The sequence below is a fragment of the Dermochelys coriacea genome, chromosome 12 (genome assembly GCF_009764565.3).
Source record: "Dermochelys coriacea isolate rDerCor1 chromosome 12, rDerCor1.pri.v4, whole genome shotgun sequence".
Taxonomy (NCBI): Eukaryota; Metazoa; Chordata; order Testudines; family Dermochelyidae; genus Dermochelys; species Dermochelys coriacea.
Window position 1 is genome coordinate 26065194 of NC_050079.1, and position 23735 is coordinate 26088928.

Below are 23735 nucleotides of genomic sequence, written 5' to 3' on the forward strand. Positions count from 1 at the left end.
GGGTTCTGGGCTGGGGCATGGGGTTGGGGTGCAGGAGGGGTTGAGCGCTCCAGCTGGTGGTGCAGGCTCCAGGATGGGGCCAGAAATGAGGGGTTCAGGGTGTGGGAGGGGGCTCTGGGTTGGGACAGGGAGTTGTGGTGCAGGAGAGTGCTCCAGCTGGGGTTGCAAGCTCTGGGGTGGGGCTAGAGATGAGTGGTTTGGGGTGCAGGAGGGGGCGAGGGCTGGGGTAGTGTGTTGGGGTGAGGGCTCTGGGAGGGAGTTTGGGTGCGGGAGGGAGGTCAGGACTGGAGTGTGGGTTCCAGGAGGGAGTTTGGGTGTAAGAGGGCGGCTCAGGGCTGGGGCAGGGGGTAGGGGTGCAGGCTCTAGGAGGGAGTTTGGGTGTTGGAGAGGACTCCAGGGAGGGGCAGGAGGTTGGGGTGTGGGCTCCTCCGGGTGGCACTTACATCAGGCAGCTCCCAGGAAACGGTGACATGTCCTCCAGCTCTTAGGTAGAGGCGCATGCAGGTACCGCCCTCGCAGCTCCCATTGATCGTAGTTTCCATCCCATGGAAGCTGCGGAGCTGGCTTTCAGGGCAGGGGCAGCACGCAGAGCCATCATGGTTGCCCCTACGCCTAGGAGCTGGAGGGACATACCAGACACTTCCCAAGAACCGCGCGGAGCTGCATAGGGAGCCGGCCAGCCCCACGCCAACTGGACTTTTAATGGCCCGGTCAGCACTGCTAACTAAAGCCACCAAGATCCCTTTTCGACCAGGTGTTCCGGTCGAAAACCAGACACCTGGTAACCATATTAAATTAGCTCTGCAAGGGTAGCCTGGTCCTCACTCCAACCTGGTGATATTGTCTTTAGAGACAGAACTGGTTTTTAGTAGTAAGTGGAGTCCTTTATAGGTCGATTAATTTGTAGACATAACTCCACCAACCGTTTAGGTGCTGATTCTTTCTACTACTTATATTAGGTAAAAATAATAGAATTGACAGTTATAGCAAGATATTATACTCTTTTCAATGTGTTCTGTGGCTGAGTTTTGTTTGTTGTTGTTTTTATAAATGAGATATGGTCAAGCATTTTTTCAGTGCCATGATCTGAATGCAACAGATTCATTAGAAAACTCTATTTTATCTTTCATTTACTTAGAACTGAATATTACAAATATATTTTTATGACATGTAAACCAGTTTTTATAAGCCCGGTATCTTTGTGCTACTCTATGCCTTTATTTGTGAACACAATTATTGTGATTATGTGTGCAATTTGGGTAATAGTTTGTACTTAACTGCATAACTATCTATCCAGACTACGGCAGTACTGCATATTCACATACGGGTGCATAGTTGCAAGCACATTTTTGCTTGTATGACTTGGGACACCTACAAACTAACAAAAAAAAACCTGACAGTGTATTTCCTACTAAATTTCCATGTTTTGGTAGACAGTGATAAAATATTACAATCAAACTTTAACGTATGGCCTGATCTTGATAAGAACTGGGAGGCTACAGCTCTCATTGAGCTTCAGATCAGGTCCATGATAAAGTTGTTTTTCAAGGAACAACTTCTACAGAAGCAAGGTTTACTATAACTGCAACTCAGTATGGCCCCAATTCAGCAAAGTACAGAAGCACATGCCTACTTTCAAGCACATGAGCAGTTCCAGTGGCTTCAGTGAGACTACTTACATGTTTAAATATCTTGATGAACTGGGACCAATAGCTTTCAAAATGCAAACTGCAATTATATACATTGAAGCTATATGAAACGTTCATTCTACTTCATTATACCCAAATTTACTACAAAGAAGTTGTAATATATATTGTAACTGAATAGTTGGTTTGGGATTTTTATTTTTTAATGTTTAAGCTATTAAAAATATAAAAATGAAATGTTTTTCAGTATACTATTCAGAAAGATCATTTTTATTTTATTTTCTGCTTTACAAAGCTGAGAAATTGTCTCTGAAAATAAATGACTATTCATTAAATCTGAATGATGCAGAACAGTTGAAAATGGATCTACAGATTAAAGAGAGGAATCTAGAGGACTATTGGAAGAAAGTAAAAGAAATTTTACACAGAATAGAACTTCTTGAAAAAGAGCATGATGAGGTTGGCACATTTAATATCGTATTCATTTATTTATCGATATCAAAATATCGTAAACCTAAGCAAATCTCTCAAAAGAAAGCTTTTTCCTCAAGAGTGTAGGGAGAAGTAGGAGGAAAGAGATTAGATAATCTCAGTGAACTATAAAAGTGGGAAAGAATTGGACATCAGAGAAACTATGTCCTGCAAGTCTTCATTTTGGCATTACTATATATTATAATAAGATAGAGATGAGGGAAGGCACTCAGAGAACGGAATAAATACAAGGTTGAGTGATATCTTAGTTTTAGTGCATTGCAAGAAACTGTAGAAAATATATTGTATTGTAGAAAATCCGGTTCTGTAGTACTTAGTATGCAGTTAATCCAGGTTGAACGGTGAGGTAGAAAAAGAATACCCACATTTATGTAAGTGTCTGTAACCGGTTGTGCTCACCACCGCAGCACCTCCTGCTGGTCGCTCCCAGAATTAGCTCTGACCTAGCTGCGGAGCGCCCTCTGTGGGTAATGTCCCATCCATTTCCTGCGCTGTCTGGGACCTGCGTTGCTCCCTGGCTTGTGGCATCCTCTTCTGGACACAGTCCTCTGGCTGTGCCCCTGCTCTTCTGGGGCGGGTATCAGCAGTTCTCAGTCTGCACCTGCTTTCATGGCCACCTGCCGCCCCAAAGTCTAGTCCCTTGCCTCAGGTACAAGGCACAGTCCATTGGCCATGCTCCTCCATGGTAAGGTGCGCTGGGAGGGGAGGGGAGGACCCAGGACTGCCTACTACTCTGGGTCCCAATCCAGGGACCCTCTAGCGGCAGTCTCCCACTGCCCTCCTTCAATCCCCTCTTCCCCCTGTGTACCTTGGGCCACTTCCCCTTGGCCCATGCACCTTCTTGGCTCTTTTTGTCAGGGGTCGCTGCCTGGCAGGTGACAAACCAGAGCACTCTGTCAGCTCCCCCGGGCCTGCCCAGCGCTGCCGTAGCCTAGATGCTCTGTCTGCAGGGAGCAAGTCTTTCTCCCTTGCTTGTCAGGAAGAGACTGATGTCTCCGCTGCTTTGCAGCCTTTATATAGGGCCCAGTTTGGCTCTGATTGGCTGCCTTTCTGCCCTTCTCTGGTTGGCCAGGTTCTGCACAGGCTCCCACCAGCCTGCTTTAGCCCCTCCTCTGCCAAAGTGGGGCAACTGCCCCACTATACTGTGCATATGAATTTTGAACCTACCATTTCCACATTTGTGTGTGAAATGCATGTACAGTCATAATAACTTCATGCACAAATGTGCACTCCAAATACCTAGCTCTAAAATGTAAAATCTTAAGCCTTCTTATGCTAGGACTCTGTTTATATCTTGTTTGAATTGATAGACCCAGGTAACTTTCATGGTTTATTGAAAAGTAATAGTCTATATGTATTTCAAATTAATTAAAATGTTTCTTGTGTTTAAAGGATATATGCAGCAACTTTCAAACTGTGGAAACAGTACATAGCCATCAAAAGCAGTATCCAGCTAAAAAAAGCTATATACTATCTGTAACATAAGGGAACAAATCGGATTAAAAAAAGCCTTGTAATCAACCCTGTGATAGAAATGGAGATAACAAACCCAAATTATGCCAAATGACAAAGCTAGAAAATAGTTGTGTGAAATGACCTAGAATCATACAAGAAAAGCTATAGGCATATTGGTCTGAGTGTAACAGAAAAAGATACTGAAATATTCAGATAGAGCTCATTAATGTGTAAAGATTATTCAGTGTTATATAGTACTGAATCTATCTTGTTCAGCATGCAATTCAGTCTTTCCTTGATGGTTTCCTATGTCTGCCATTACTATCTGGTCCCTTTAGGTAGTCAGTAGCCAAGTACTCAGTGACTTAATGTACATGAGTCTCAGGCCTCTAGAACTGCTCTGTAATATGACCCAGTTTATTGCTTTCAGATCCAAGTTCTCACTAGGTTACAGTTCCTTTAAATTATTTTTCATAGCTTTTCTGGATTTCTTATTAACAGTGTCTAACTAGAGCCAGGCACTTCTGCAGCTTCGTAGTTAACAGGGTCTACCCTCAACTTGCCCAGGTCTTTGTTCTTCTCACTCTACGATAGGATTTATTAATGCTTTGTACAATCATTAATTGGTATTTTTGCAACATAGGAATCAGTAAGAAGACAAATATTTGTTGATATACCTCGGGAAGCAGTTATGCAAATGACATCAAAATACCGTAAAATGAATGCCAGTGACCAAAAAACAAGCACTGAAAGAACACATACAAAAATGCAGTGTTCACAGCTAAATTGTAAGTCTGATGATTTGGTTCGTACTACATCTGCAAATAATCAGTCATCCAAAAATGGAATATTAAAGACTGTGACTCCAGTAGATGCTTCTACCAGAGAGAGTGAGCAAAATGTTACTCTGCTTTCAGCTGATAAATTTCAAATAGGTAGTGTACAAAAAGGTCAAACTACAAATGAACAAACTGCTTGTGAGAAGAAACAGTCTGTTCCTCAAGCAAGGTATAGTATTTGATGTCTCAATGCAAAGTAACAATGTAAAGTTGCTGTTCATTTAAGGAAAATTTCCAAATCAAATGTCATTTTATTTGATTATTTCATTATTTTTTACTAACTAGCTCTTTATTGTGAGAGAAAATGGACAACTTTTTGGTCACCACAGCTTTTCTTAGGTGTAGATGTAGCATCTTTGCCATCTTAGATCAAAGAAAATAGAATCTCAGTGCAATAAAGAAAAATAAAAGCATTTTGTCTTTGTACTCTAGATGAAGTGGTTGCAGCTATTTCAAATGCATTTATAGGTACTATTTTAAAAATCTGATATAAGATTAAATATTTAAAGTATAAAATCCATAATATTTTCTCCCCAGTTTTCTCTCACATTTTTTTTCATAGAATCATAGAAGATTAGGGTTGGAAGAGATCTCAGGAGGTCATCTAGTCCAACCCCATGCTCAAAGCAGGACCAACCCCAACTAAATCATCGCAGCCAGGGCTTTGTCAAACTGGGCCTTAAAAACCTCTAAGGATGGAGATTCTACCACCTCCCTAGGTAACCCATTCTAGTGCTTCACACCCTCCCAGTGAAATAGTTCCTAATATCTAACCTAGTCCTCCCCTACTGCAACTTGAGACCATTGCTCCTTGTTCTGTCAACTGCCACCACTGAGAACAGCCTAGCTCCATCCTCTTTGAAACCCCCCTTCAGGTTCTTGAAGGCTGCTGTCAAATCCCCCCTCACTCTTCTCTTCTGCAGACTAAATAAGCCAAGTTCCCTCAGCCTCTCCTCATAAATCATGTGCCCCGCCACCTAATCATTTTTGTTGCCTTCCGCTGGCTGGACTCTCTCCAATTTGTCCACATCCTTTATGTAATGGGTGCCCAAAACTGGGTGCAATACTCCAGATGTGGCCTCATCAGTGTCGAATAGAGGGGAATAATCATTTCCCTCGATCTGCTGGCAATGCTCCTACTAATGCAGACCAATATGCCATTAGCCTTGGCAACAAGGGCACACTGTTGACTCATATCCACCTTCTCTTCCACTGTAATCCCCAGGTCCTTTTCTGCAGAACTGCCACTTAGCCAGTCGGTCCCTAGCTTGTAGCAGTGCATGGGATTCTTCCATCTTAAGTGCAGGACTCTGCCCTTGTCTTTGTTGAACCTCATCAGATTTCTTTTAGCTCAATCCTCCAGTTTCTCTAGGTCATTCTTAACCCTATCCCTACCCTCCAACTTATCTACATCTCCCCTCAGCTTAGTGTCGTCCGCGAACTTCCTGAGGGCGCAATTCATCCCAGCATCCCAGATCATTAATGAAGGTGTTGAACAAAACTAGCCCCAGGACCGACCCTGGGGCACTCCGTTTTGATACTGGCTGCCAACTAGACATCAAGCCGTTGATCACTACCCATAAAGCCCGACAATATAGCCAGCTTTCTATCCACCTTATAGTCCATTCACCCAATCCGTACTTTAACTTGCTAGCAAGAATACTGTGGGAAACTGTATCAAAAGCTTTGCTAAAGTCAAGATATATCACATCCAGTGCTTTCCCCATATCCACAGAGCCAGTTATCTTGTCATAGAAGGCAGTCAGGCTGGTCAGGCATGACTTGCCCTTGGGGAATCCATGTTGATTGTTCCTGATCACTTTCCTCTCCTTCAAGTGCTTCAAAATGGATTCCTTGAGGACCTGCTCCATGATTTTTCCAGGGATTAAGGTGAGGCTGATCTGTCTGTAGTTCCTCAGATTCTCCTTCTTCCCTTTTTTAAAGACGGGCACTATATTTGCCTTTTTCCAATTGTCCGGGACCTTCCCCCGATTGTCACAAGTTTTCAAAGATAATGGCCAATGGCTCTGCAATAACATTAGCCGACTCCCTCAGCACCCTCAGATGGATTAGATCCGGCCCCATGGACTTGTGCATGTTCAGCTTTTCTAAATAGTCCTTAACCTGTTCTTTCACCATTGAGGGCTGCTCACCTCCTCCCCATACTGTGCTGCCCAGTGCAGCAGTCTGGGAGCTGACCTTGTCTGTGACTGATTCTACTGGCCCTGGATAAAGACTGATGTGGAGCAGTATTGTAAGACCTGTGCCCAGTGTATCCAATGGAAGACTCTACCCACGAGAGCTGCTCCACTGTTTCATCTTCACAGTGAAGGCCCTATGGATTTGGTCTGTATAGATTTTCTCATGATTGAACCTGATAGCAGAAATACTTTTAATGTGCTAGTCGTAACTGATCATTTCACAAGGTATGCACAGGCCTTTCCCACTAAAGATCAAAAAGCTCCTACTATTGCTAAAACTCATTGGGAGAAGTTCTTTGTGCATTATGGGTTGCCCAAGCGGATGCACTCAAATCAAGGACAGGACTTTGAGAGTCAATTAATTCAGGAACTTCTGACTATGCTAGGTATAAAAAAATCTAGAACACCACCTTATCATCCACAGGGAGACCCACAGCCTGAACAATTTAATCAGATCCTGCTTAGTATGTTGGGAACCTTGAATACTAAATAGAAATCAAGATGGAGCCAGCACATTAGCCATCTTGTGCATGCTTACAACTGTACCCAAAATGAGGCCACTGGGTATTCTCCATATTTCCTAATGTTTGGACCTGAAGCACAATTACCAATAGAGCTCTGTTTTGGGCTGTCAGTGGATAGGTCTTCCCACCAGTCTTACCTCTAGTATGTGGCTAATTTTTAAAAAAAGACTTGTGTGCTGCTTATCAACTGATAAGATGAACCGGGGCAATAAAGACCGTTATGACCAGAAGGTGGGATACTGTGATCTGTGATCACGTTCTTTTAAAAAATCTTGGCCTCCCCGGAAAACACAAACTTGCAAACCGTTGGGATTCGCAGCCCTACGTGTAGAGAATCAAATGCTCGGGCTATAAGTCACCGAAAGCCTGAAAAGAATGGCAGCCCATTAAAGACTTTACATCGAAACCACTTACTTCCTCTGGGGTAACACGTCAGAATGGATGACCCATCAGATATCAAGCCTACCCAGATCCTCTAACCCAAGGATAGCTCTGACGTCTGAAAGTTCCTCCCCCAACTCCATAGGTGATAGTAATCCTGTGCCCACCCCTGCTACCATGATGGACATAATTGGTCCCCCATCAGAGACTGATTCTGAGGAGATTTACCCTGAATATATATCTGTGTATCGTGAACCCTCAGATATGTCTCCTGGGTCTGTTGTACTGTCACCTTAGCCAGATCAACCTGAAAATGCAACTAGCACACCCCCTTTAAACCCTGAAGCTCTTCCAGTCTTTCCTATGGGAGAAGTTCTTAGGGAGGGCATAGATATATGCAACAATCCCCCTGGGTCTTCAAGTGTAGGGAACAAGATTGCTACAAATGTTGCTCCTTCTACAATGGTTAATTCTGTGGTGGATGCCGAAGCTTGGAGCTTTATTAACACGTCCTGTAGTGGTGGAAGCAGGGATGGCACAGCCATTAAGGAGGTCCCAGCGAGAAGTCAGGCCCCGTCAGCGGTTAACATATGATGTGGTTGGAGTCAGCAGTGAGTTGTCTAGCCCCACAGTACATGATGGAGTGATTGTGCTGAAAGATTTTAAAACACCTGTAGAGTTTAAACCAGAATATTTATCCTCTAAGGATGAGCTCAAGTGTTTTTCATGGTGGTGCTCACCTCAGGCTAGATGCCTAAATTGTGCTTATTCTAGTGGGCCTATACTTTACCCTCCATTGAATGTTACCCCAGCTAGCAGTAGGAATTAGGAATGTAGGTATTCTATTGTAAATTAATCTGTTTTTTTTCTTTGTTCTGGTTCCTTAATGGGGACATTAAGGATTTTTCTGGTTGGGGGAGAATGTAGGCACCCTTTACTAGAGGGGCCTCTGAACTTTATATGGAGTGTTCTAGTTGGGAAGATCCTGTGTGATGCAATCTAGCCTTAGAGAGGACAACTCCTATCATGCTTGGGGAAAGGGTGAGAGACTTGCTCTTGCAGGCAGTGCAGGGAGAGCAGGCGGTGGACTCCATTTTGGGAAGAGGAGTGAGATTGCTGCTGTGGAGCTCTGCCCAGACCAGGAGCTGCTGCTAGGAAGCCAGAAGCTGCTGCTGCTGGGAACTTGTGGGGCTTTGATCGAGCAGGGAGCCTCAGAGGCTGTTGGTGGCTTCACTGGAGCCAGGGCAGAGACTGTTGCTGTGCCTAGAGCTGATTGAGGTGGGCCTGCAGTGAAGGAATTGTGAGTAACCCCCACTCTGGTTTGGGAAAGTACTTGCAAGGGAAGGGACACCGCAGAGAGTCTGAGTTTGAAGAGAGGCAGAGTGATCGTCCCACTGAACCAGGACTCAGAGCTGCTGACATTTGGTGGGGCCAGCTCCAATCGTCAGAGGGGTTTTGTGGCTTGTTGCCTTGGCTGGACTGATGCACAGAACCAACAGAGTACTGTCTCCAGCTGCAGATCTTCCAGCGCGCCCACGCAAGCATCTACAACTCTCAAATCCAGAGGCGTGTATGCTCCAGGGAGGGGTAAATGCTAGCATTGCAAATGCCAGTTAAATAGGTTTCATTTATTACTGTATACTATATTTGTTAATTGATTTTATTCAACTGCCCCCTGTGGATTTAAATTAGTAGTGACATATAATCGTAGACTGTTATTCCCTGATTTTTTTAAGTTGTTAAATAAAGGTGTGTTAACTCTAGTTTAAGTATATTGGATGTATATTATTTATAATTGGTATTTCTGAGTTACACCCATGCCACAGATTATTTATTATTAGAATAGCTTTATTCCTGGAGGTTACTAAGGCACACCATTGAGTGTGTACGGGGGCCAGCCAGGTGGAGGCACCGCCAATTTTAAATTCCTTTAGGAGTAAAGGGACTGCAGCAGAGGGGTGAATAAAGGATTCCGACCTTTCCATCACCACTGGGATACTCAGGATCTTCTTTAATGTCAACAGTATCAGGCACAAAGGTGAGTGTTGCCTGCTCCTGAGTAACCCAGGGAGGAAAAGGGGCGTTACAGATGTAAGACACAGGAGGTAATTGTCTCGCTCTACTCAGCACTGCTAAGGCCTCAGCTGGCGTCACTTCTGGATGCCACACTTTAGGAAAGATGTGGAGAAATTGGAGAGAGTCCAGAGAGCAACAGAAAATGATAAAATGTTTAGAAAACCTGACTTGGAGGAAATGTTAAAAAATATGGGCATATTTAGCCTTGAGGAAAAGAAGACCAAGGGGGGACCTGATGACCATCTTCAGATTTGTTAAAGATTGTTATAAAGAGGACTGTGATCAGTTGTTCTCTGTGTACACTGAAAATAGGAAGAAAAGTAATGAACTTAATCTCCTGCAAGGGAGATTTAGGTTAGATATTAGGAGAAGTTCTTCTAACCTAGGGATAGTTAAGCACTGAAATTAGGTTCCAAGGGAGGTTGTGGAATCACTGGAGGTTTTAAGAGCAGATTAGACAGACACATGTCAGGGATGGTTTAGCTATACTTGGTCCTGCCTCAGTGCATGGGGGCTGGACTAGATGACATCTCAAGGTCCCTTCAAGCCCTACATTTCTATTATTTTAAATGTTGTTGTGAGATTTGGTTTTAACTTATTAATGTGTTGATCTTTCCAGTGAACACTTGTTTAAACAACCATCACTGACTGTTCAAAATCTGAAACAGGCACAAGTAGCAGGTACAAATAACTGAAGTACATTTTTTTTTCAGATAATGTTGTATGTTATGGATTGTTACTGGAAATAAAATATGGTCCATAGCACTTACCTTTAAAGTTATATTTTTATCATAAAGTGTGTATCATACTGTATGTACATTCCCATTCCATTAAGTATAGTGTTATAAAGTTGTAAATGTTTGCATAGATTTGGAATTTTATATTAAATATCTATTAAAATTAGAATCTGTTTCTTTTGTTTAGATTTTATCTTCTAAAATGTTTTACTTTAATATTTTTTTGTAAAATAATTTCTAACTTTACACAAGGTAAGTTTAGATAAATATTTTCTGCTATGTCTGAAAATCTTTTTGGATTGAGCAATGAAAGCCATCAATACTACAAGAATTTGTTTTGACCTCTGCTCTAAATAATGGATAGACAAAGAAAATGATCTTGTGAACTGGCATTTAAGCATGAGTATTGTTCCATTTTGATTTCACTGGGACTATTCGTGCATTAAATTAAGCACATGTATAAATGTTTGCAGGATGGGGTGTAAGGAATTAGTGTTGATCTCTGCTTCATTATACCCAGTGTATTTTTCATACTTCGGTTCTGATCCATCTAATCTTTATTCTTGAATAACCTACTGACAATTTAGAGGAGTAAGAATTTCCCATCTGAATAAGTGTTTTCCTGATTGGTACCTTAGAAAGGGCCCAATTATGTTCTGTTACATCACTGTAAATCAAGAGTAAGGACTACTACATGTGTAAGGCTTTGCAGGATTAGACTCTAGATTTGAAATAAATACAATGAACCTGATATCCAACTTCATCATATCAATTTTACACATTTGCACCAGGTAAAACTGGTATGATCAAATGAAAAAATCAGGCCCTCTACATACGGTGAAGTGAAGATAAGGACTGAATTTCCTTCAGTTCATCTGGATTTACACTAGAGTAACTGAAATTCCCATTTGACCTATATTATTTTTTTATTCTTTGCTGTTGTGTAAATTAAACATCTATATGTCTTCTAGAAATGTAAAATAAAATTGGATACTGTGTAATTGGATACTGTGGAAAAGTGTATACTGTGGAGAAGTTACCACCAGAAAGACAGTTTGCTTTTTCCATCCTAGTGAAATACACTTTTTTCAAATTTAGAAACAGTTACATTTTGTTCAGACTCAACAAACAAGGAAATAAGTATTCCAACTACTTCTGCATCTCCTAAAATGACAGATTTAAGGTGCTCAGGTAAATGATATTTATCTTAGACTTTTTCTTATGATACCATAAAAATCTTTTTATGCCCCATCAGAAATACATTAAACTACTTGATATTACATCTGATTTGATGCATCTACAATACTAATAAATCTATTGCCTTTAACATATTTTTCTCCCCAGTAATAAAGTGTAATTGTCCCCATCTGCCACTGATCACATTCACCAGCCAGAGCAATCTAGATAAAGCCCACACGCTCAAGTTTAGGACCACATCCTTTTCCCAAACAGAAGCTGAAGGGCTGAAAATAATACACAACACTTGGATATTTTCCTGCTTTCTGTAAGCAGAAAGGGGAAAGAATATATTCTTTCTCTGCTACATAGGTCCCCTGATGACTACATCCCCACCCTGCTCCATTGCTAACCCTGGATCTCTCACTACTAAGCATAGGCTGTCTAAGTTGTTGCTGCTTGCTGCCTGCAGTCTCATAACCTGTCATGTGCTTTCTGAACTCAGTCCCTCAGTCTTAAAGGGCCAAGCCAACAAACTGGGGTGTGTGTATTTTCCATAGGACCAACACCCTGTCACAGACTCACACTATTGTTTTAAACTTATACTAATATCCAACCTGTAGTCTAATCCTGTGTACGCACATGTCTGTGGCTAAATTGTACCATTAAGTTGCAGCCATTTAATGGGAACACTACAATGCTCCAGAGGGTGCAGTGGCTATGCCACTATTAAAGCGGTTGTAGTATGCAGTGCCTTTCACTTCTCACACAGGTGTTAGAAGCATGCTGTCATCCCTCTCTGGCCACTATATACAGCTTAGTATTAGCAATGTCTTTGGCTCTGGGCACAAGGACTTTTTGTATTTGGCCCCTGTGCATGGGCAGCACATAATGGAGGCTGGGGGAGCCTAAGCCTCCCCAAACCTCACACCACTGGGGGGGTGGGGGCAGTGAAGGATCTGCCCCTGGAAAAATCTCTCCCTGCCACGGGCCCCAGGGGTGGGGGCACAGTTTTTCTGGTCTTGGGGACACTGGGGACGGAGTGAACAGGGGCAGAGCATTGGGGGAAGAGGTGGAGTGGGGGCAGAACAGGGGCGTGGCCGCGGGGGAAGGAGTGGAATGGGGAAGGGCTCTGTGTTCAGAGCTCCAGCCAGGGCCGAGAGCTCTGCCATGGTCCTGGCTGAGGCTAAGAGCTCTCAGCTGCCTCCCCCCATGGCCCCGACCGAGCTCTCAGTCCCCGCTTCCCCGGCCAGGGCCATGGCGGGAAGGACAGACCTCTCAGCCTCCTCACTCCCCAGCCAGTGCCACGGGGGACTGAGAGCAGCAAGCAGGGGCAGGGCCTTGGCTGGAAGGGGTGAGGCCTTGGCCAGAAGCGGGAAGCTTCACCCACCACTAGGGTGACCAGATGTCCCAATTTTATAGGGACAGTCCCGATTTTTGGGTCTTTTTCTTATATAGGCTCATATTACCCCCCAACTCCCGTCCCAATTTTTCACATATTTTCTGTCTGGTCATCCTACCCACCGCCCATGCCCCTATGGGAGTGTGCAAAGGGAACAGAGGCTCCTTATGTTCTGCCCTGTGCCTTCCTTGTACTTCTACACATGGTCTATACATAATCTGGCCCTTTGTGGATATAATTTATTTTCCATGGTCTTAATAAAAACGTGTGTGTGTTTTTTGGAGAGCTACTACAAAATGTTAAACAAGCATTTTCAAAAATTTACATTTTAGGGCCAATCTTCCTTGACATGTACATGGAAATCTAAGAACAAATTGAACCCTTTTTGGGCAAAACAACAGATCTATTGAGTTTAGTAGTAGCTCATAGAAATGCATGCTGGGGCTTCAGAACAAGGGTTTGCTGGCTTCATCAAAGTTGAATGTTGTAGAACATGAAAGAGGGAACTTAAAATAAGTGTCACTATTTGGAAAGACTGTGGCATAAGCTCTAAAAACCACTTTGAAGACATTTTTAACAAATAGATTTGCTACATCTACATTTTATATATGCTATTTCTACAGCATAGTTTTTGGTTTTTTTTTCAGGCTGTATAACAGTAGGACTGCCTTTGAATAGCAGAAATTTTAGCAAGATCTTGCATACTTGTCCACATCAGTGTGATCGTCACAAAGTCATTCTGGAAGCTGAAGAGAGATATAAAAGGGGACTAAGAAAATCGGTTATCTGTAATAACAGTAGTTCTGAGGCTTTTAAGAGTAATTATGAGGATTTTTTATAATAGATAAGGGTATAGTTTAAAAGGTATTTGTAATTAGCAATTTGTTTTGACTGATTCTGATCTAATAATCTTTCATTGGTTTAACTCCATTAACTTAATTGGAGTTAGTCATAATTTATACTCGTGTATACTTGAGATCATTAGACCCCGGTCCCTGGGAGTAGAAACTACAGTGTACATCTCTCTTGGTAATTGGCTATATATTCTTATTATGAACTTGGATGAAGCTGTCCTCTTAGCCAGAATTAGTAAGCTCCTGCCTTCTATCATTAGGAAAGATTGAATGAGTGCATGACAGCACAACAAGCCCTTTCTCATACCAGTATCACTTCCTAAAGGATGTGAGAGGCTTATAACTCTTGATCAAGATGGTGGGTGAGGGAAAGTACATCCTCAAATACATGTAGCTTTCTACTGAAAAAAAAGAAAAGAAACTGGATTTTTAGAATGAAAGTTTTTAACTGCAAGCATTTATGACGATAAGACATTTGTCCTGTGCTTTCCAGAAATACTGTTGACCCCAGCTAAGAAAGGAAGACTGATTACAGAGTCATCAACCTTCAAGAGCAGAAAAAATCCTCAGGAAAATTTCCAGAGTAAGGGCCCGGTCCTGCAACTGAGGCTTATGCAAAAACTTCTTATTATATGAGTAATTCTATTGCAGGTATACACAAGGGGCATTTCTACGTAAGAGTCCCAGCCCAGATCCAGACTTGTTGTATCAGGGCTTGTGTTAATATGCTAAAAACAGCCACGTAGATATTTTTATCTTCTGGCTCGGGCTGGAGCTCTGGCTCTGAAGCCCTCCCATCTTAAGAGCCTGAGCTCCAGCCTGAGCCACAATGTAAAAGCAACGTCTACCCAGTTATTTTTAGCATGTTAGTATGAGTGCCACTAACACAAGTCTGTGGATCCTGGCTTGGAGGCTTGCTTCCAGGTGCTATGTAGACATACCCATGCAAGACTTCATTGTGAGATCTTTTGTATGGGGAATTATGTCCTCCTCTGGGCACTCTACAATATTAAGCATAACTATGCCACTCCAATAATAAATAATAAGACCGTATCTCATTTCTGTGTTGCAGAAAACAAGAGAAATAGTCATTGTAGGTATTTTTGCTTTTATTAGCAGGAGATAGTGGATGGATTTGCAGCAATGGGGCTCCGGAACTGTGGTGGAAGTAGAGCAATAGAGGGCATGCATCTCCCTATTTTGGCACCAGACCATTTTGCTACAGAGTACATAACAGAAAGGGCTACTTTTCTATGGTTATGCCATTGTTGGAAGATCACCAGGGATGCTTCACCGACATGTGTGTTGGCTGGTCAGGGCAGGTGCATGATGCGTGCATTTTAAGAACACAGAAAATAGGCTGCAGAGTGCCTAGTGGTTCTGAAAGCACCCACTTGTTACTGTACAGTGTGACATAACTCATAGGATCAGTGACAGTGTAATAATCAGATATTTGCAGCAAACACCACAAAATCAATCATTAATCTCACTGTTAAACAATAATAGAATACCATTTATTTAAATATTTTTTGATGTTTTCTACTTTTCAAATTATATTGATTTCAATTACAATGCAGAATACAAAGTGTACAGTGCTCCCTTTATATTTATTTTTATTACAAATATTTGCACTGTAAAAAAACAAAAGAAATAGTATTTTTCAATTCACCTAATAAAAATACTGTCGTGCAATCTCTTTATCATGAAAGTTGAACTTACAAATGTAGAATTATGTACAAAAGAAAACCTGCATTCAAAAATAAAACAATATAAAATTTTAAAGCCTGCAAGGCTACTCCGTCCTATTTCTTGTTCAGCCCATTGGTCAGACAAATAAGTTTGTATACATTTTCAGGAGATAATGCTGCCTGTTCCTTGTTTACAGGGTCACCTGAAAGTGAGAACAGGCATTCTCATAGCACTGTTGTGGTCGGCATAGCAAGAAATTTACGTGCCAGATGCGCTAAAGATTCATATGACCCTTCATGCTTCACCCACCATTCCAGGGGACATGCGTCCATGCTGATGACAGGTTCTGTCATCCAAAGCAGTGTGGACCGACGCATGTTCATTTTCATCATCTGAGTCAGATGCCATCAGCAGAAGGTTGATTTTCTTTTTCGGTGGTTTGGGTTCTCTAGTTTTCGCATCGGAGTGTTGCTCTTCTAAGACTTCTGAAAGCATGCTCCACACCCCGTCCCTCTCAGATTTTGGAAGGCACTTCAGATTCTTAAATCTTGGGTCAAGTGCTGTAGCTATCTTTAGAAATTTCACATTGGTACCTTCTTTGCGTTTTATCAAATCTGCAGTGAAAGCGTTCTTAAAATGAGCAAGATGTGCTGGGTCATAATCCGAGACTGCTATAACATGAAACATATGGCAGAATGCAGGTAAAACAGAACAGGAGACATACAATTCTCCCTGAAGGAGTTCAGTCACAAATTTAGTTAATACATTATTTTTTGTAACGAGCATCATCACTATAGAAGTATGTTATCTGAAATGGTGTCCGAAGCACGAAGGGGTGTACGAATGTTTAGCATATCTGGCACATAAATATCTTGCAGTGCCGGCTACAAAAATGCCATGCAGATGCCTGTTCTCACTTTCTGGAGACATTGTAAATAAGAAGCAGGCAGCATTTTATCCCATAAATGTAAAAATACTTGTTTGTCTTCGCGATTAGCTGAACAAGAAGTAGGACTGACTGGAGTTGTAAGCTCTGAAGTTTTACATTTTGTTTTTGAGTGTAGTTATGTAACAAAAAAACCTATATTTGTAAGTTGCACTTTCACAACAAAGACATTGCACTACAGTTCTTGTATGAGGTGAATTGAAAAATACTATTTCTTTTCTTTATCATTTTACAGTGCAAATATTTGTAAAAAAAATATATATATACACCCTGTATTCCGTGTTGTAATTGAAATCAATATATATGAAAATGTAGAAAAACATCCAAAATGTTTAAGAAATTTCAATAGGCATTTTGTTATTCAACAGTGTGATTAAAACTGCAATTAATCACAATTATTTTTTTTTGATCGCATGAGTTAACTAGGATTAATCGACAGCCCTAATCTGCACTAAGAATTGGATTGAAACTCCCAGCCCATATCTCAGCCTCTAAACTCAGTTCATAATCTCTCTGTAATAAATTTCAGTCTAATTGTTGTGGATCAGTGTGTCACTTTACCCCATGAAATATGAGAACTCTCATATTTCTACTTTTAAGATAATTCATGAGGGATTCTCAATTAAAATGAAGTGATTGTGGTACACAGCACCACCCATATCCATACAGTGCTAGTGACTGACACTGTTTTGGCCATAGTTTAAAAATAGGCTGAAGTTATGCTCCAAAATCCATATTTAGGCTCCTAAAGAAGTGCCCTGATTTTCAAATTTACTGAGGATGCAGCAATACCCACTGAAGTCAATGAGTGCTCACTGCTTTTGAAAATCAGGCCACTTACTTAAGAACCTAACTCTAGGCTCTTACTTTTGAAAATCTTGGGTTTATATTAGTGTCCAAATTAACAAATTGTTGATACCAAGTTACTAGCTAATTGGTTCATTTATTCTCCAGATTCCAAAATTGGTTATCATTTTTTTCCAGAGAAATTGGCCTGCCAGCATAACCTTTTTCCAAATTACAGACTATTTTCAAATGATCAACTCCTTTAAATTGATATGACATGGCATCTGGAAGGCAAAGGTTTCCTGCCTGTCACATTCTCCTAGTCCAGCTATATTATACATTAATAATATAGCTGGGAAGAGGGGCTTCCCTTGAATTTTGGTTCCTAAATGATTACCTTGTTTGTTGTGTTTTAAAAGGTATTTGTTTGACTCCTATGAAGAAAACCCAAAATAGTATTTCAAATATAGATGACAACCTCAACAAAAATATTAATTTCCGAGAAAAATATAACTTAATGCCTACATACACAAAAAGTGAGTATTACCATAAAATTTATCACAGAATTCAGGAAGTTGTAAAATCAATTTTACTCTGTCTCTGGTTGAGTGCATTGCAATTGGCTGTGATTAACAAATCTATGCTCATCACTGGAGATCAAGGTATGAGAATTTAAAATGATATATACTATTATCTTCCAACTCTAATAACTAAAGATGTTGACTTGTGAGTATGGTCTTCTGTCATCTGTTGGTTAGTTACTTCTACTGCACCTAAGATATAACCCCAATGTCACTGATATTTAATGCATCAGTGACATTGATGTAGTCTTAATGCTGGAGAAAAGATACTTTAATATTATTTGAGTATTAGAATTTATAAAATAAATTAACATTCACACTTTAACTTTTGTAAGAAGAACTGCTGCTGTCCTATCTTAGATTTCAATTAGATTAAATTAACACACAGATGGCCTTCTTCATAACTCCACAGCTCTCCAAACAGACCAAGACACACACTTGAAGAAACAAACAGTCAAAGAAACAAACAACACAGAATATCAAGGCTTGAATGAGAAAAATAAATATTCATTTGATGAAGATGAGGTAAGTTATGAGGCCAGATAATAGCCTCACATATTTGCATAAAAATCCAAAATAAAATCAACATCTGTGTGATTTTTAAAAATGTCTTTATTGTTATTAGGGTAGTCACTTGTAACAGGAACCCAGCACCAGGATGAATGACCAAGTTGAACCCTAGTGTAAACAGGTGCATCTCCATTGATTGTCTGTGCAGTTACACCCACTTATACTAGGGATGTATTTAGTACTAATTTTTTTTAAGCCCTTCACTGTCCTTTAACCATCTCTGGGTTTCCCCATCTGCCCAGTACTTGGTCCCGTGATCACAGAGTGGGGGGCTGGGGCTGACAGGTGGTTGAGTCAGGATGGGGCAGCTAGGGCTTGACTGCTCCCCCCCGTGAGGGGGCACGCTAGGCAGGTCAATGTGGTCAGAGCAGGGAGGATGTGACAGGGCAGCAACAGCCACTTTAGACTAGACTCTTCAGAATTGTCTCCCTGCCACAGTTTCTGCCCCCTGCCTCTGGTTTTATTAATAGGCAGTAAATCACAGAGCCTAAAGAGGTAAGGTCTCTGGAAGACACCACACACGCATTGGCTATTCTGCTGTCAAGGCAGCAGTTCAGGAGGGCTATGAGCCTCACCAAACATGAGACCAGGTGCAGATTCTCACTTCCATCTTCCCTTTATTGGAAAAATCATGATATAGGGCTAATTTAGCAATTTCTGTGCAATCTGTGAAATCAGTTTTCCCAGGACCCTTCTCATCTAACCATGGGGAAGCTGCCCTCCACGCTTTAGCCATTAGAGCTGTGTTGGCCTTTTATCTGGACGGGACCCCTCCCAAATTGTTTGTCTCTTTTGCTGCCAGAGTTAAAGGGATACCTGTTTCCACCCAAAGACTTTCCAGTTGTATCCTCTCTTGTTATGAGGCTGCTAATCACCCTGTTCCTAGGGTTATAGCCCATACCACCAGATCTCAACCTACTTCCATTTTCATGTTGGAAGACTGTGCCCATTACAAAAATATGCAAAGCTGCCCTGAGGCTTTGGTTCACACCTTCTCAAAACACTATGCCTTAGTGCATGCCTCCAGGACAGATGCTATCTTTGTACTGCAGTTCTGCACACCATCTTAGACCAGGTTCTGAAGCTTCCACTTCCTTCAGGGAGTACTGCTTAGGAATCAGCTGAAGTGAACCCATAGGGACATAACTTGAAGGAGAGATTACTTACCCTGTACAGTAACTGGAATTTTTTGAGTAATATCCCTGTGGATGCTCCATTATCCGCCCTCCTTTTCCTTTGCATCAGAGTCTTGTCTTGAAGACTTAGTTCCTTCTCTACCACGGAGAGTGGTTCACCCAACACTGCCCTATATATCCTTGGTACAGGGCACGAGAATAGTTAGGGTGTATGTGCAGACCAGGTGCAGCTACCAATCTCTGCTCCAAGGTGCACAGGGCAGACCAGATACAGCTACCAAATCTGTGCTAAAAAGTGCATGGGTACAGTTATCATACAGGATAAGTAACCTCTCCTTCTGTTATTCTGTAGGCCTCTATAATATCAGAACTAACATTTAAGAATTATGTTAAATGGTATTCTTAAAGACTTATATTATCTTTTCCACTTCAATGCTATGTAGTTTTACATAATTTTTAAATAAGTCAAAATAAATACTTACAGAGCACTGAAAGTCTTTCATTGGACACACATGCAAGAGCTTTAAAAAAGAGTAAACGAAGAATGCGGAAAGATTTTACAACAGAAGAAGTAAACTATCTTTTGAGTGGCGTAAGGAAAATGGGCCATCACTGGAATTCAATTTTGTGGTCCTACCCATTTCAGAAAGGACGGACAAATGTTGATCTTGCTAAAAAATACCGCAAGTTACAGATACATGTAAGGGAAATTTAATTTTCGAATAGTCTCTTTATGCTAAAGTTAAAAACTGATTTGAATTGTAACCTCTAATTGCATTTTCAGTTTTGCTGTGAAACCACAAAAGTGTGAGATTCTGTGCTGTGCCTTTGAGGCACGTCACAGAAGTTGCTGCCCGGGGGCAAAAGGGCTAAAGCGCCTGTAAATCACCTTTTGTGCCCCCCAGTTCCGGCTGCTCTCTCTTGTAACTAAGGCAGCCCTAGTAGGCTGCCTAAGCTGGAGCAGCCTGTTGCTCGCTGTGTCCATCTTCTCCAAGCCCTGTGCAGGGAAAGAACTACATCTAGGACTTTTAGAACTCCTTAGTGTCATTCTAGCCCCACTACTCAGAATACAAGGGCCAGAATGACTGAGAAGCTCACCCAAGATCCCTAGGATAGTCCAACATACTGACTAGGGACTGGAAGCTAGGAATTCCTGAGTTCTAATTTCTCTCTGACAATGATTTGTTTGGCCTGGGGCAAGTTTCTCTGTGTATATCAGTTTTCTCTATCTGTAAAATGAAGATGATTTTTATTTACCCCTTACGCAGGGGTATGAAGGATTATAATTGATTAGCTAATATTTGTAACATGTTTCGAACAACTATCAGGTATTCTTCCTCTTAACCCTGTTGTAGAATATGTACTAGATCTTGTATCACAATTTAGTGTATGAAAATACCAGTTTGTCTTGATATTTACTATTTTTTTTAAATTTTACAGAGGAATGAAAATAAAGAAGATCTGTAACATCTTTCTAAAATATTTTGTATTCTGCTACAGAATTTGGAAGTTTAAAGGACAGAATTATAGTGTAAATGAGTTAGTACTGTTAATATGCACTCTGCATATTTCAATTCAGATTTTTTTATTGTGATTTACAGGGCTAGGCTCTTATGTAGACTTAAGTGAAATGTATTTTGATAGGTATTTTCAGAATGTTAATTTACATTCATTAAATAAAACGTATACCACAAAAATGAAAATGCTTTAACTTTACTACAGAGGCACATCCAAAAAAAACCCAGAACAAAACTATTTGCATGCAATATTTAACTTGACCTTCCAGTGCTTAACTGGAATATTTGCACTTGCTTTAAATATCTCACTTGCTAAAACTATATTACAGATCATTTTATCCTCTTTCATTTTTGTACAAAAGTTTAACATTGCTAAATTGATGCCACATACTGATACATTTTAAAATATTTTTGTTGGCTCTATTTTTATTTTCTTGCTCTTTTCCATTCCACTGTCCCTGAGATGGAACAAGAGCACATCATTATCTTTAACATATAACCATTTCTACCTTTTTCTCTATTTTATACCACACTTATAGATGTTATTGCACTTGGGTTTAGTACTCTGTAATGCACACGTTTATTTAAAATGCTTAAGTATGATTTTTATCACAAACTACCCTATTGTGTAAAAAGAAAAGGAGTACTTGTGGCACCTTAGAGACTAACAAATTTATTAGAGCATAAGCTTTCGTGAGCTACAGCTCACTTCATCGGATGCATCCGATGAAATGAGCTGTAGCTCACGAAAGCTTATGCTCTAATAAATTTGTTAGTCTCTAAGGTGCCACAAGTACTCCTTTTCTTTTTGCGAATACAGACTAACACGGCTGCTACTATGAAACCTACCCTATTGTGTGTGTATATAGAACTAATATTGAAAGCTGCTAAAGTTGAAGGAGCCCAATTATCATGTAAATCTATACCAGAATGAATAGCAAAGCAGGATGAGGCCATTTTTATTTTTAGAACATTACTTATATGCAGTCCTTTATAAAGTTATGGACCCTGTCTTTAGGAGCTTACTATCAAACTAATTCTGTTTTGGATGTTCATTCAATTTCCATTTTTGTGTGTGAGTAGACATTCCTCCTTTACTCTGGAGAGCAGTGGGTACTTTAAGCTAGTGTTCTTGTATTGCCCTTAGACATGGTAGTAATAGTGTTGGGAATGCCAGGAGAAGCCCTGATCAGAAGGCCCCAGCCCTGAGAGGCTGACTGAGGTCTTACTCTCAACTCCCAGAAATAAGCAAACCAGAGAGCCAAGCTATCTTAGGTTTCCTGCAAATATGGAGGTCCTGCAAACAATGGTTGAAGAACCCTTGCAGGACAGAAGGGCTGGTGCTAGTCTTTATTTCTGTTAAGTTAGTTTTCTTTCCTTTGTCACCTTGGACTAGAGGCCTAGCCCTAAAGCAGATCCCTGCCAACAATGCAAACCCCCTGAGGAGAAGGTGGCCTGACATAGGAAGCAGTCCACAGAAGAAGCAAGAGATCTGATGAGACAAACAACCCCTTGTTACAGGCTCCCTCAGCTTGGAATCCAGGGTGGAGGGCGGGACTGAGTTCCTGTACTGCCTCACCACAGAGGCTAGCATGAAGACGCCCGATACAAGGATCAGAAGGATTACTGAACTTGGATCTGGGCTGATGACCTGATATAGAGTCATGGCAGTATTCTTGCATTGAACTCTGGTTTTCCCTGAAAGAGGTGAGACTAAATATGACCTGGCCAGAGTGCTGAGTCACAAGATGAGGTGGGCTAGCAGCAGATCTGAATGACCAGCCAGTGGGGCTACATAGAGTGAAAGCCCTATAACACTGCACCAAGCAATAAAATGGTGCATCAACTAGTGAGTCACTTTGGGTATGTCTGCACTGCAATTAGACACCTGCAGCTGGCTTGGGCTAAGCGGCTGTTTAATTACATTGTAGATGTTCAGGCTCAGGCTGCAGCCAGGGCTCAGACACTATCACCTCACAGAGTCCTAGAATCTAGGCTCCTGTCCAAGTCTGAATATCTAAATCTCCATTAAAAAGCCTTTTAGCATGACCCCTACTCAGCTGGTGTAGGCCAGTTGTGGCTGTCTAATTCAGTGTAGACATACCCTCAGTAATTACTAATTCTTTGATCATCTGAATAAGAAAGAGGAATGAATAGGATCCACATTTATCTAGCTGTTTAAAAAAGGATGAGATTTTTAATACCAAAATGTGACATATGGGTTGAAGTGTATCTTGTATTTCATTCACTCTGACATAAAATCTGATGCTAGAGCTAGAATTGCATATGAATAAAGCCATCCATACCACAGTTGAACAGCAGATAATACATCTAACAATACATTGTGCTTCCCTAGGAAAATAAATTTACTTTCTCTGTAGTAGTATTTTGATAGAACTTGTCATAACATACATAAAATCAAGTAGTTCGATATAAAAGAGTACCTACAATGTATGACAGTTTATTTTCAAATTCCATCCTCAATGTTGAGAACCCCAAAGAAAGTGTGAAAGTTACCTAATATCCCATTTAGCAACTTCAGTTTCTGCCCACATCCTGCAAATAATTACATACACTTAGTGCACTGTGAGTAGTCCTCTTCCTATGGGAACTTTTAGGCCAATATTTTAAATTGACTCTAAAGAAACTCTTGCTACATGTATGCTTGTCCCAGTTTAATCCACTTTCCATATGCCCATTAACATGACTGTTATCACTAAACAAATT

At 41.0% G+C, this 23735-nt stretch overlaps 1 protein-coding gene across 1 annotated transcript in view; it reads left to right on the top strand.

Moving 5' to 3' along the window:
* Positions 1-21601, top strand: part of TERB1 (telomere repeat binding bouquet formation protein 1) — a 44786-nt gene extending 23185 nt beyond the window's left edge. Inside the window, exons 12-19 of the mRNA XM_043495311.1 lie at positions 1942-2105; positions 4237-4601; positions 10234-10295; positions 14277-14366; positions 17624-17740; positions 18198-18310; positions 19976-20191; positions 20932-21601. Coding sequence (XP_043351246.1) covers positions 1942-2105; positions 4237-4601; positions 10234-10295; positions 14277-14366; positions 17624-17740; positions 18198-18310; positions 19976-20191; positions 20932-20958 — 1154 coding nt within the window. The 3' untranslated portion in view covers positions 20959-21601. The remainder of the gene's footprint in view (positions 1-1941; positions 2106-4236; positions 4602-10233; positions 10296-14276; positions 14367-17623; positions 17741-18197; positions 18311-19975; positions 20192-20931) is intronic.
* Positions 21602-23735: the final 2134 nt, after the last annotated feature.